Here is a 15,283-nt window from a genome sequence, read left to right on the forward strand (position 1 = left end):
AGAATTTCACTCTTTTTTTTTTGGTAATAGAGTTTTACATTTTTAATCAATCTATTTTGACTCTCAACTTTTAGGGAGGTTATGTGGCCAAAAATGAAAGGTTTTTGGGAGGTTACTGGGTTAGGTAAAAAAATATTTTTTACTATATATTATACTCCTATTTGTCACAAAAATATTATTGTTATTATTATTTAAAAATAATTTTTATTTTTAATTTCACCATTCGTATTTATTAATAGTAGATGATAAAGATGAGACAATAGATATGTAATTCGAATTATTTTATGTTTTTTAAATAGCAAAAAATTAGTACTATATATTTATAAAATATGTTTTATTACAAGCTTATGAAGATATTGAGACTAAACAACTAGCTGGGAAAGAATGGGACGCCGATGTGGGGTGCAACAGAAACAAATAAACATGAATAGCTTAAATTTATCTGTCAAATATAAAAATATTTTATCTTATTTTTCATTGCAACTAAGTTATTTAAATTTATTCTTTACACTCTTAAAAATTCATGAATGCGTTTTCTTTTATCTATGAATGATACTTATCCTTGATAGAGCACCAAGGATCGATCTCGTTCACATGGGAAATAAGTGTAATTAATGAAGAAATCTACGAATATTTGCAATATATTTGAATCATGTGATTCAATAACTGGCAATCATTTTAATCTTTTAATGCCGCATAATAATTACAATGATGAGTGTAAACAAATCGTGTCGATTTCTAAGTTATTTTAGTTTACTTTGTTAATAAATACACCAAATAGTTATATTATTAAGCAATAAGCAATAGCCTAATTTGGTCAAAAAAATTGAATATAGAGTTTTCTATCCACTCAAATTAAAGGAATAGCGATTCCTTCATTCATTCAACTGATGAAAAGAATTTGTCAATGTGTATAAAAATTCCATAGAATTTAAACAATTTTTTATCTAATTGCATTTTTTGTCATATAAATTATTTTTATTTATATTTTTTCATTAGTTGTATACCATCAAATATACAAATTATATTTTATTATTTGTGTTTCTTCCTATAAAAAAGGGACTTATGTACAAGCCACAAATAACAAACATATTTACAATTAAGACATGCAAAATAAAGAAATTGCAACCAAATCTCTCAAGACTTGCATGTAATTTGTAGTTGTGATGCAAAGACAAAATTACTTTTATTAAAATATATTAAATTATATCTAAAAAAAAGTTGCATTTGTATTTATAAAATGTAAAATATGACTTGTAATTAAAATTTTTTATTTATAAATTTGAAGTTGTAGCTGTTATGAAGAGTAAACATAATGTTAGTCTATTATTTATAAAGCAAAAAATATGATTAGTGAATTAAAAATTTTTATTTATAAATTGTGAGGTTACAATTGTAGGTGAAAAATAAATATGACTTCAATTTATTATTTATAAAAATTAAAATATAACTTGTAAATTAATAATTCCTTCTTATAAATTATGAAATTACAATTATAAATAAAAGGTAAATATGACTTCAATATATCATTTTTAGTAAGTATGAGCATAAAGATCTTTTTACTTAAACTTTTAACTACACTTAGGTACCAAAAAATTTAGTTATATTTTTATAAACTAATACTAATTCCACCGCATGTTACATGGGAAGCATTTGATACAAGTATCATTATATATACACACACACAAGTAAATATTAACTCCATGGTCTCAATAAAAAAATGTTACTTGAGAAAAATCTTATTTATAAATTACTTTTAATATATTTTATTAAAATTAAGAAAAATCTTAAAACACATTTACTTTACCTAAAATTTTAATAAGTTTTCCACCTTGCCTTCATTAAATATATATATATATATATTTATATTAATAATATATTATTTCTTTTTAATATTCAATGAAAGTAAGGCGAAAGGAGAAATTTTTGATAAAAATTTAATAATGCTACTTATAAAAAGAATAAAAAAATTCTCTTCCTGGCCTAAAAATTTGCCCCCCTAAATGGACAAAAAACTAACACTTAAATTGTACTCAATTAACAAAATTTTTCAAATAAATGTTACAAAAATATGATCAATTTTTTGAAATCTTTGAAATCTCCCCCCCCCCCAAAAAAAAAGCTTAACTTCTCCTTGTCGTCAAACTACTGCTGCTAGTTAGTTTCTATGAAAATAAAAATACAAAATGGCTCTCTAATAAAAGTATTCAAAACTAGTTTAAACTGATTATATCAAATCAAATCAAATTAAATTGACTATGAATAATGTTTAATTTAATTTTTCTTTTGACAAAATAATTAACTTGATTTGGTTTAAATTTTTGTCTCTTGAAATTTGAACCAAACAAAACCAAATCTTATTATATCTATTTTATATAATTTTATAAATGCCTAAAGTTTTTTCTTTTTTCCCAAATTTTTTTCCACAAAATTTTTCCCAAATTTAGTTATCTGTAAGTTATTGGTTAAAATATGTTCCAATTAATTAAATATTGTCCATAATTATTTATGATTATTTTTTAATTTTATAATCACTTGTTTTAAAAGTAAAATATTAGTTTTCAAATAGTTAAATATACTAAATAATCGTTAAAAAATATTATTTTTGTTTTCAAGATATTTTTTCATTAAAAATACTAATTAATAATTAAAATTATTAGTTAAAATGCCCGTACACATTGATTATAAAAAAATCTAAAAAATAAATTTAATTTAAATTTAAATCAAACCATTCAAAAATCAAACGAAATTGATCTGGAAAAAGAAACTGAAAAGATTTCAATCTTTGGTGAATCTATTGGTTAGATTTAATTTGATTTTTCTTCAAAACCAAATCAAACACATAAACACCTTTATTGAGGTAGAAAATGCGTTTGTGACGTGGAATAATCCTTTAAAGCTGAAGATCCAATTATTGAGGAGGCTCATTTGCATGATGATCACGTGGGGTGTACTCCCACCTAATAATTTAATAGTATCTAATAATCCAATAAATAAGTTACAATTGTATGTGCACATTTATAGTACAAGATCCCAGATCAAGGACACAATTTTATTTATTTAAAATTTTAACTTAAGAAGACTTTTATTTATTTATTCAGTTTTTTTTATAAATCATTTTTACTAATCCTATCAATGTAATCCTATCAATTAAAATATAAAAAAAAAGAAATAAAAGTATATAAAATTCTTAATATACCTTTATAAAATAAATTCAAAAAATAATATCATATTAATTTTTTTCTTTTATAAATAATAATTTTAAAAATAATTTTTAACTATTAATTAAAAAGTTGCACTACAATTTATAAATAAGATTAAATAAATTTTGTAAAATGTGGCTTATAAATGAAACTTGATGAAGTATTGGGCAAAATATGACACGAAAGAAATTCATCACTGTGGTGGTATAAAAATTATTTATCAGACTACAAGACACGACCATGTTGCGCTGCCGGCAAAATTGTTTATCATTGATTTATTGATTTAAGTTACAGATTGATTATTAACAAACGTATGAGAATTAAAAAGGAAATCTCTAACATGGTTTTAGCTACGAAGGTTGAAAAAGTTTCAAAAGTAGAAACGGTACTTAAAACTTGAAAATAGCAGCACCACTTGATGGCTTGGAGGCAAATACATAAAGTCCAAGCTCATTCTTGTTGATTACCCCCTTGTCAATCCTAGACTGGAAAAATTGTTCCTGCAATAGATGTCCAGAATCCAGCATTATTAACCACATGTTAATTCCAATGATTAAAAACAATGTCTAAGAATTATCAAGAGACCTTCAAATTTAGGATATATTGTGGGACCAGGCTCTCTTTCACCAAAGAGACAGTACAACCACCCCATCCGGCCCCGGTAAGCCTCGCCCCCAGAGCGCCATTTTTGCGGCATATGTTTACAAGTTCTTCCAATTCTGGACAGCTGATTGCCAAAACAAGCAGAGAAAAAACAACATTAAAAGTAGATCATGTAAAGAAAGACCACATTGTTCAGTTTTATGAGATGATTTGGTTTGAAAGTTTTATACGATAGATAATACCTCTAAAACAGCAAGCATACAAAACAAACTTTCATGATTGCAATAAGTTAATAAAGGAAGAAGCAAACTTATCATCTTAAAAAACAAGCAAACAACACATACCTGCATTCATATAAAACACTGCAGCTATAATGGCTCTCATTCATCAAGTCACCAAGCTTTTTGAGTGTTTCAGCCTCACTGAAAGATAATGCATCAATGAGATGTTAAAAAATTTGACATCCTTAAAAAAAAAAAAAAACAGAGACAGAAAGAAAGAAATGCAATTCAAACCAGAGATGAATCATCAAAAGGTTTTAATGAAGATAAAGAAATAAAATGTCAAACAACAGTGTAATCATACAGATTTCATCATAGGAGAAGGCCCTCATCTAAATGTAAATGATTAAAGCTGGGCAGCATTTTGCAAAAAATTGCAACAAAAACATTTCAACGTCTCCAAGTCAAGGCAATAAAAATGGCAGGATATGTCATCAATCCAAGAGTTTTTTAGCACATCAATACAAGCTTCAATATTCGAACTTAATCATTTTACGTTAAGGACTGCCAAATATTTAATCAATTTTTCAGCCCAGAAATATCTATTGCTTAAGTCATGCAAAAATCAAAGAGCATTTATGGAAAGATAAGGCTGTGACCACTTCCAGAAGACTTACCTTAAATTTGACGATACAATGTCCTTGAAAGCATGTACCCTCCTGGCTTCTGAGTACACATGGGCAGCTCTCTAGACGCAAAACGTATCAGAATTATATCACACAAATTGTAGCAACAAGATAGTAAATCGTAAAGAAATAAATTATAATTGGCACCATGCAAAACAAAAGCCACAAGAAAATCATAGATGTTAAACAATTAGAGCAAGTAATACATGAATTCCTTCCAGATACCAACAAATAGCCTAGCAGCAGTTATAAATAAAAATCCAGAATTAACATGGAGGACTAAGCATCAAGCCATTGGACAAAACGGTTAAAAGTAAAAAGGAAAAGCACTTATATAAAGATCTCCACATTGAGGGTAACTTCCCTAAAGGGACTCATAAGAAATACCTGATGTAACTTGTAGTGCTTAGCAACTTTTAGAACATCCAAATAAGCTGCATTATTGCCCAAAAATGAGGTAAGCTTTTCCCCAGTAATTTTCTCAATCTCTTCAACTGCATATGGCTCTTCCTTCAAAAATTCCTGTATCCAAGAGATTTTATCATAATTTAAACAAAAACGTAAACTAAATAAATCCGTATTGATCAAAACAGCATGTTATTTTATGCTCAGATCAGAAGGATTTTAAGAATTAGAAAATTCAACCGACAGCGAAGGATTTCATAATGCCACGTTAAATTACCTTGACAGCAAGGACAGGATCAGATGAATTATGTTTACCAGCAAACGTTACACATAACCCTTCTACGTCAGACAATGTTTTCACTTTTGATATTGCCTCCTGTGGCTTCATTCCCAGTTTTATGCCGAGCACAATCTGGAGCAGCATTCGATAGCACAAATGTGAGCTTGAAAATATAATTGGCAATAAGGAGTCAAAAGTTACAGATCTACCTAGACAACTAGCTTTCTATTAGTATGGACACAATGAGACCCAAAAGAAAAGCTAATTCAAAGCTTAGAGCTAGAGAGAGGGGGAATGATATGGCATTGGCAATAAGGAGCTAAAAGATACAGATCTAACTAGACAACTGGCTTTCTATAAGTAAAATGGGACCCAAAAAAAAAAAAGCTAATTCAAAGCTTAAGGACTGAGGGAAATGATAAGGTAACACAGACAAAGGAGAACAGAACAAGAAGGTTGACTCTTGACTCCATCCCACCCCTTCTCACCAGCTTTATCATAGTCCACAATGTTTCAAGTAATGACAGTTGAGAGCAAATACAAACAATCTTATCATAGAGTACTTACAGAAGCCAGACGACATTCAACAACCCTATTATTATAATTGGTAGCAGCAGTCACAGCCTTTTGAGACTCTGCTAAAGAATGGGCAATTACGAAAGTCCCACCAGCAGGAAGTTGCACATCCGTAGCACGAATGGGGTTGAAATCAATAAGCTCAGCAAACCCAGTCTTGGCCATAACAGAGATTGCCTGTCAAATAAAACCCAAAAAAAAAAAAAATCATTGGTTTTAGCACAATGTTATAATGGTTTAAGAGCTCTACAAAACCCATATTGGGGAAGCCCATGCTGAAATCCTAAACTATAATAGCAATAAATCAATTATGAAAATACCTAAGATAACACTTGATAGAAATCAAAACAATGCAACAGACTTGCTTTAATAATGAGGCCTCAAACACATAAATTTACCAATAATTAGTCTCTAAACCCTCAATTTCATTTCCCATTTAAATCGGATTCCAATTTGTTACCGACAACAACTCAGCTTTCAAAAGTTGAATATCTGATATTGTATAGCCTTTTTGGCCTAAAAAGAACGTAACAGAAAAGGGTAAATGAAAAAACGAAGTCTATATTAGATACTTGAATGTCTTTTACGTTAATTTATTATGAATAATATAGAACAAAGAGTATATCCTATGAACATCTCAGCTGCTTTACTAGAATCGAAGTTAAAAGTTAAAACTAATCAACCATTAAAATTCATGAGAAAACACCTACAAAACCAAAAGAGGCAATACTTGGGAAATTACTTGAAGAAAAAGACCATGATAGGACAAGCCACCGAGACATAATCAAATTATATATAAAAAGTAGCATAACTTAAATGAAAGATGTCTACAACCTGATCCATCCCACCAGATTGTGTTCCAACATGCCTTTCACATTCACAAGTAACTTGTGCAAGTTCTTTCTGCAAACAATATGAGAATGTTAGAACTTATGAAACATAAATTGTCGGACAAAGAAGAATATCAAATATACTCTACAGAAAAGCATGCTTCCAATGCAAGCATGGGGTAATTTTGTCCATGTCAAAGGTAATTATAAAGTATGATGGTAGTAGGTAAATTACAAAGGCTAAATTATTCCCCAAAACGATGAAAGTTTATCTCATTCTAATACAAACACTAACTAACTAACTATGTATGTTATTTATAATCCATGAAAAAAATAAAGATTCATATGAATTCAGTTTCAATTGTCACAAAATTTAGGAAATAGAAACAAACTGCAAGTGAAACTCCAATAATACAATCAAACCACAAGTAAACCGATATCAACTTTTACCTACATTCCAAACATCCAACTAAAAACACTTGTTCCTTGTCAAATTGAAACATAAAGAGATATCAGGATCATTAATGTAGCATCCACATTGTTCCCATTCACGTGACATAGATGTGGTAGAACGAAAGTGAAAGCCCTCAAAGTACAAACTAGAATCCATGACTTACCTTTGCAAAATTCACTCCAAAGGCAGCCATGATGGCAATTGTAGAAGAACAGACAAATGCTGCAGAGCTTGATAGCCCAGAACCTGTATAAACAGTTTATATTGTTTGTTGAATTTAACTCCATCTACAACGAAAGACTTTCTGTCATAGTATTGAAGATGATGAAAACAAACCTTGAGGAACTATTCCATCAACAAGAACATCAAGTCCAACTTTTTTACTAACATCCACTCCTTTTGATTTTGCATATTCGTAATAACCTTTGTACCTACAAAAACCATAATGTCAGCGTAGAATAAATTAAACGGTAATGAACAGTTATTGTATGCAGTGAGCACTTTCTTTGAAGACAGGATTTAGGCTCATCAGATACTTATAACTATAGACCTAATGGCTAAAACGAAATATATTTTTTGTCAAAGAATGGATCTGGAGGGGGGCAGGCAGGGGAAAATTAGGACTGATTTTTCTTGTAAATAATGGGGAAATTAATTCTAGCTCGCATTTTTCTTTTTTTTTTTTTCTTTTTTTCTTTTGGAATTTGAAATTAGGCCCCCGACATACATAACTCTAGATCCGTCCCCAGTCAGACTAGATCGAACAGCACATCATAAAAATTCATCTAAATTGCAACAGAAATATAGAATTTTCTGACTCACCCACATATGAAATAATGGCCCCATTTGTGATTCTTCAAGTCGAGTGCCTATGTAAAAACCCAAGCAACAGCAGATAAATTAGCAGATGAATTTGACCGGAAATCTTAACCATCAGAACAAGCTTATTTCCAAAATGTAAAATAATGAAGCACGATGCATTCCTAAAGGCTCTTTATGTTATCAGTGTTTTAACTTTGAGGGTAAAACCAACAGGGTCCCACATTAATAGGCAGTAAAGTGGAAATAGACGTAAAAACCCACCTACCTGGTCAGGATCAGCTGGATAAATACACATACTATGTTTTTCATCATTCACGTTAGCAATTCTAAGAATATTGTCGGCATTATTTTTCCGAATTGCCACGATCGTATCTTGCCGAATTGCCATCGGCAAAACTGAATATCCTTCGTAGTCAATATGCTCCCCGATTAAGTTCACTCTACCTGCAACCCACAAAACACAATAAGTTTTCATAATACTAGTAATCAAGAAAAACCAACAGCTAACGAGTTATAAGTTTATAACAATCATACGTTCTTTTTTTCTCAGGCGATCCAATGTTCGATTTTTCTCATTTTTCTCATAGTTAAACGATAAATAACAGATAGAGAAAGAGAGGGGAAGAACCTGGTGAACGGGCGAAGAGTTCAGGAGGATGACCGAAAACTTTTTGAAACTTGGACTTCAAATTGTCAAAACGAAGCTTGGCCTCTTCGAGCTGAGATCCTCCACCATAGACAGGGTCCAGTGAAGCAAAAATAGGAACCGGAAGATCTTCGTGTTTCGCCATCGTTGCAAGAGGACTCCGCACCCGAGATTTCTCTATCCGCTCCTATAGACTCCCTCGAGAAACTTTTGCCGAGTGCACCGAAGCCTGCATTATTGTATCATCATTCTAAATAAAAAATACATTAAAACAGTTTCATATTTGATTGATTGTTTAATAGCTTAATACAGTTTAATTTGAGCAGATTTTATAAGATGAGATGATATTTATTTTATAAATATTTTATAAAAATGGATATTTATTTTGTTTGATTACAATAATAAAAATATTGTTATTTAAATATTTTTAAATTTTATGATATATTTATAAAATTTTAATTATAAAAAATAATTTATTATTTAGTTATTTTAAAATTTTATCATACCTTCATATATTTTCATTATTTTTATAGAATTATCATTTACCTATTGCGTCATATTATTTTTTAAAATTAATTCTTTAGAAAATAATTAAAAATATATTTTCTTTAAATTTTGATTATTTTAAAAATTTTAAATAAATATCATAAAATTTTATAAAATAAGCTTTTTTAAAAAAAATAAATGATTTTTTATTTAAAAAAGTAAGCAAAGAATGTGTTATCTGTTTGTTTATATCTTGTATAAAGGTGGAAATACGAAGAAAAACATGAATTACAGTTATAATTAATAATAATTATTATTATTATGGTAAAAGATTACAATTATGATAGAATCCGTTTTGGGGGGAAATGATTGCGAGGATGAGTGGGATGTGACTTTGGATGAACTGCCACGTGGAACTGACATCGATGATCCGCTCCAACTTTTCAACTTTCCTTTTCTAAATTAAAATTTTGGAAAGTCAGCCTATGTTGCGAAATTTAAGGTTAAATTGCAATTTAGGAGAAAATTCTTTATTTTATATAGGATCACGCGCTGGACTCGCGCCAAGTTAATTCAATTAACTCACAGTCTAGTTTGTTTCTTTTTTATGAAGTATTTATTTTTTATAGTATTAACATGCTATGCCTAGCTGCTAACAGATCAATGTTAGAAATTATGCAGTGGTGATCAACTGTGGCTGGTATTTCTCCTTTCAGGATCAAATCATGACCCATTAAAATAATTTTTTCATAAATGAAGAAAAGAGGGTCGCAGTCAAAACCCTGTAAAAGAAAGCAAAATTAGGTCAATTCATAAGAAGAATATTCATGCCTTCTTAAAAAAAGGTCACTAGAAATATTAACGTCAAAATCAGGATCCGGGACCTATGTTGGGGGCAATTTTAAAAAAAGAAATAAATTTTAAAATTATTTTAATAATTTTAAAAATCAATTGTGTGTGTGTATTTATTACTTTACTAGGTTTGAGTTAAACATATTGAAGAATTTGAATCTAAATTTAGAAAAAAAAAAATCAATAGATTTAATGTTCAAAATGTTAAAAAGATATGATGCAAATTATGAAAAAAGGATACTTCCTCCGTTCAAAAATATAAGACATTTTTAACTGAATCTCACTCCCCAATAAAATAGTTACCTACTTTTCAACTAACCTTATCTTTTTATAGTTACCCCTATTAAACACCTTACAATAAATATAAAGTCACTATCAATAGGGACACTTTTGAAAAAAAGATAATAACTACATCTCAAAAGATTAAAAATATTTTATATTTTTTAACATCCGATTTTTCAAAAAATGTAAAAATGGAGGGAGTACAAAATCTAAAATTTCACAATCATATAGTCTGTATTTTTTTCCAAGTGAAGGGAGCATATGCCTCCTCATTTCTATGTGGCTTGGCCACTAATCAATTATTGCGAGGCCCTTGCTATGCAAGTCTACTTGTGTGCTAATTTTCTTCCTTGAAAACATGATCCAAATAACGATTCAATTCTACAAAATGGTGTTATTAATTTTCTTGATATAATTGATGAACAAGTAGTTTTGGGCATCTTTATACTGAACAAGGAAGATAGCTTCAATATACTTGCAGTAAATATTGACTTGAAATTAGGGATGTTCATGCTTGTTTTGATAAGGTTGGCTTGGCTCTATTCCAATCATGTCAAAATAGATTTATCAAACAAGATGGAACAAAAAAAAAAAGAGTCCGAGATGAGACAAAACACAAAAGCACAATTCTAGATAAAGTGACAATTAACATAGGGTACATGGACTGGTTTGACTTTTTTTTTTTATAAAGAATTCAATAAGAGGATCACGTTTGTGTTGAGTATAGGCCAGTGCTATAGTTTATTTATTTCATATTTGCATATATATATATATATATATATTTGTTAATAATATATAAATATTTTTTAATAATATGTAATAGCTTTAAATATCTCAACTAGAAAGAAAGAACCAGTGATTTAATATTATGTTCGGTTAATCTATTTAAGTTGTATATAAATCAATGATTATGTTATTATTATGCTTGTTGCCTAGAAGTTATTTGTAGTTGTTGTTTACTTGATTTTAATATGTATTTGTATTGGTTTACTTCAAATTATAGTTATTGTAACTTAATAATTGAATTCATATATTATGTTGTTTTGATTTTGGACTTAACAAATTATATAATTTAATAAATATTGTTATTTAAGTCATTTTATTCTTTCACATTTTGTTTGCTTTACGGAACTGTCCTAATCGTGTCCTAATCAGTACGAAGTAATGACAATTGAGAACAAATAAAAATCGTGTGATAAGAGTACTTATAAAAGCCAGACGACATTCTGCTACACTATTGTTATAATTAGCTGCAGCAGTGACAACCTTTCAAGACTCTGCTGAAGAATAAACAACTACAAAATCAATTGATTATGAAAGTTAATGTTGAAATCCTAAAGTGATAAATCAATTATGAAAATACCAAATATGACATTTGATAGGAATCAAAACAATGCAACAGACTTGCTTTAATATTGAGATCTCAAACACATGAATTTTACCAATAGTTAGTCTCCAACCCTCAATTCCACTTCCCATTTAAATTAGATTCCAATCTGTTACTAACAACGTATCAATTTTCACAAGTTGAATATCTAATATTGTATAGCCTTTTTGGCCTAAAAAGAACATAATAGAAAAAGGTAAATAGGAAAAGCAAAGTCTATATTAGATACTTGAATGTCATTTACATTAATTGATAATGAATAATATGGAACAAAGAGCATATCCCATGAACATCTCAGCCGCTTCACTAAAATCTCTGTTAGAAGTTAAAAGTTAAAAGTTAGTCAACCACTAACAATCATGAGAAAACACCAATGAAACCAAAAAAGCAAATGCTAGAGAAATTACTTAAAGAAAAAGACCATATGTTATGAAAAGCCACCAAGACGACGAAACTATATATTGAAAAAAGTATAACTTAAATGAAAGTTGTTTACAAACTGATCCATCCTACCAAACTGTGTTGCAACATGCCTTTCACATTCACAAGTAACTTCTGCAATTTCTTTTCGTGAACAATTCGAGAATGTTAGAACTTCGGAAATATAAATTGTTAGATAAAGAAGAATATCAAATATACTTGAAGTAAAAGCATGCTTTCGGTGCTCTGTCATTGAGAGGCGTTTAATTCACTTAGCTGAGGTAGTTGAATTGATTTAGCTGTGGTATCAAGGATATATAATCACATTAAATAAATATATTAAATGTATCCTTGAGATACCCGTAAAATCATCGTTAATAATAACAGTCTCACATAGCGATGATTTATATTAGTTTAAATGGGTGGTGATAATATCCTCAAGTTTTTTAGGATATTGAACGATAGAATTAAAAAGGGACAATTGTGTTCATGTAAAAGGTAATTATAACATATAATGGTAGTAGGTAAATTACAAAGGCAAAATTATTTCCCAAATCGATGATATTTCATCTTATTCTTTAATAGTATTAGACACTAACTTCCCTTGGGTTCATACTTCTTAATTTCTTGCTAGTTTATTTGGAGAAGGTGTAATGAGAAAATATTTTAGGATAGAGCTATAGCAAACACAATCATTATTGCACAAACCTTGGTTATTATTAATACTTTTATAGATTGTTGTGGCAAATTTAAAGGTACTATGTGCAGGTGTGATCAACTTCGCAAGTGCACAAAATTGATGTAATAATAAATTTGGAGTATTTTGAGTTAAACCCAAAGGAAGATAGTAATCTTTTATTATTTAATAAAACAAATAAGGATTTTTTTGGAAAATATTTAAAAATTAAATAAAGCAAATAAATAAGAAAATCAATGAAAGTGATGAAACCAACCAATTAGATAAGCACCAAGGATCATGATTCACCTATCATAATAGATTATCTTAATTTAGTTAATTATCTTCCTTTCTTTTATGGTATCAACCATTCCTAAGATGTTGTAATTGTAACACCCTCAAATTTACAAACTGATTTTTCGCAAATTATTAATTCAACAAATCATTTTTTTTATTGAACCCTTATCATGGTAGAAAAATTTCTACCATAATACATTCAAGACAATATACCACAGGTCTTAAAATATCTCAAAAAGCAATTAGAACCATGAGGGACAGACATGATCCTCATAGCATGTTATTTAAATCAGGTCATGAATCAAAAGGGACAGACATAATCTTCTTGGACATATAAATACATTTAATAAAAAGGATTAGAGTTTACATGCTCCATAAAGAAGATATGTCTTAAGTTGACACAAGATACATTGTATAATCTAAAATAAGAGGCAACGTAAAAGATGGTGTTTCATACATCATAGTTACACCTCTTGTGCTTTCTCGGCCAGACTCGCTCCTGTAAAAATATTAACCACGGGAAATGAGACTTAAAAGTCCTAGTAACCAAAAATTAATATGTAGTGATACATGCGGATGTAACTAATCATGCGATTGCTAAGTGGGCACACAAAACATTTAACCGAACAATACTTTCAAACAAACCGAACAAGTATTTAATTTGCATGACTGCACCTTATATCCTCCTTTCGCCATGCTCGGACGCCAAATCACCCGGCCAAAGGTGAGTTGGACCAAGCGACACGCCACTCATTGGGTCCAATGAGGGCTTACCACGTGGTAATAATTAACCGAACAAAAATTCTCATTAACACCATACATTAAAATACCCTGACAAGTCATGCATCATTCAAATATCCAAACAGAAATATATTCGAACAATAATATCTCATCATGATAAACAAAAAATAAATTTTTAACCCACTTGGCAATGATTTCACGGAAGTATATAACAGTATTTATTTTCAATAATTTATAATTTTTCCAAACAACAAAACAACACATAACCATTCACAAACACACCTATCACAACACATTAATAATGGTTACTTTGTGTCTTGAATAACAAGTTCCCCTTCACAACTCCTTTTTCACCACTATCTTTGTCAATATAATCTACATAATTATTTCACAATACTATATATTAATTTTACATTAAAATAAATAACTCTAATTTAAATAGTTAGAAAGTCTTAGATCTATAATCCATATTAACACTAATTTAAGATTTATGCCTCATTTAACTTTTCAAATTCTTTTCTAAAATTCTTGTACCCTAATAAACTATTTTTTTATCCTCAAATCACTTCTAGTATCACAATTTCATCTTTTTATATTTTAAAAATTTGTCCAAAAATAAATTAAATTTTAAAATTATCCTGAAGCCTCAAATCACCTTTCTATAATCTCAAAAATACCTATTCATACTTAAATAAATATTTAATAATCATAGGTTTATCCCTACATCTCAGATTCCACATAAATTCAACCATATAGATCTAGATTTTAACTCAAAAATTCTTGAACATGAGTTTCAACCTCAAAAAAAATTCTATAATATTTATTATATCCCTAAGAATTTTAACCTATATTTTTAAATCCATCATATCATCAGATTAACTATCCTATAGAAAAATCCTAATCAGAATATTTACTCTATCCTACAAAATAATCATATCACTAGAAAGCTAATATTATTTAAAAAATAACTATAAAATTAATTTTGTAATTAAATAAATTTTTAAATGCTAATCTAAACAGGAAAGTTAGAACATACCTGAAGAAAAAGAAAATAATCCCCCCTTGCGAGAAAACGCCGAGCAACGTGAGAGAAAGAGAGAAAAATAATATAAAAATGGGATTGTGAGTCCCAAAATTATATTAGAAAAAACTATAGGTCTGAATTTAATTATTCAAACTTTTGGGCCATAAGTTGCAATTTTCTCTAAATTGCATCTTAGCCTCTCATGCTTCCTAATGCACACACCCCCTCCTTTTTATACATGAAGGCACCTCTTCTCTTCCCTCATCTAACCAATGTGGGACTTAGAAACAACAACCTTCCTCCTCCCCTTTTTTTTGTTCCTTCTACCTTCTCTTTTTTTTTAACACACACATAAAAAAAAATTTATGTATTATATCTTAACTAAATATTGC

The 15,283-nt window shown here is 29.1% G+C and overlaps 1 protein-coding gene across 1 annotated transcript; it reads right to left on the bottom strand.

Annotated features, from left to right (window-relative positions):
• Window positions 1–3,446: 3,446 nt before the first annotated feature.
• LOC129309170 (galactokinase) lies at window positions 3,447–8,947 on the bottom strand. The gene is made up of 13 exons (XM_054950578.1): window positions 8,709–8,947; window positions 8,346–8,524; window positions 8,081–8,127; window positions 7,595–7,689; window positions 7,422–7,504; window positions 6,809–6,877; window positions 5,966–6,151; window positions 5,396–5,530; window positions 5,101–5,235; window positions 4,705–4,775; window positions 4,151–4,228; window positions 3,789–3,930; window positions 3,447–3,703 (listed from the first exon to the last, which is right to left on the bottom strand). The coding sequence occupies exons 1-13, from the start codon at window positions 8,869–8,871 to the stop codon at window positions 3,593–3,595; spliced, it is 1,494 nt and encodes a 497-aa protein (XP_054806553.1). The 5' UTR covers window positions 8,872–8,947; the 3' UTR covers window positions 3,447–3,592.
• Window positions 8,948–15,283: the final 6,336 nt, after the last annotated feature.

Source organism: Prosopis cineraria, unplaced genomic scaffold (assembly GCF_029017545.1).
Source record: "Prosopis cineraria cultivar Desert tree isolate PC_DT_omini unplaced genomic scaffold, ASM2901754v1 PC4, whole genome shotgun sequence".
Lineage (NCBI taxonomy): Eukaryota > Viridiplantae > Streptophyta > Magnoliopsida > Fabales > Fabaceae > Prosopis > Prosopis cineraria.

Bases quoted from the DNA above. Each gene is read 5' to 3' on its own strand.
- LOC129309170 (XM_054950578.1), bottom strand. From the start codon at position 8,871: ATGGCGAAACACGAAGATCTTCCGGTTCCTATTTTTGCTTCACTGGAC. The intron at 4,229-4,704 runs GTAAGTCTTCTG...ATTATCTTTCAG, and splicing joins ATTGTATCGTCAAATTTAAG to TGAGGCTGAAACACTCAAAA. The intron at 3,931-4,150 runs GTATGTGTTGTT...TTTGGCAATCAG, and splicing joins AGTGTTTTATATGAATGCAG to CTGTCCAGAATTGGAAGAAC.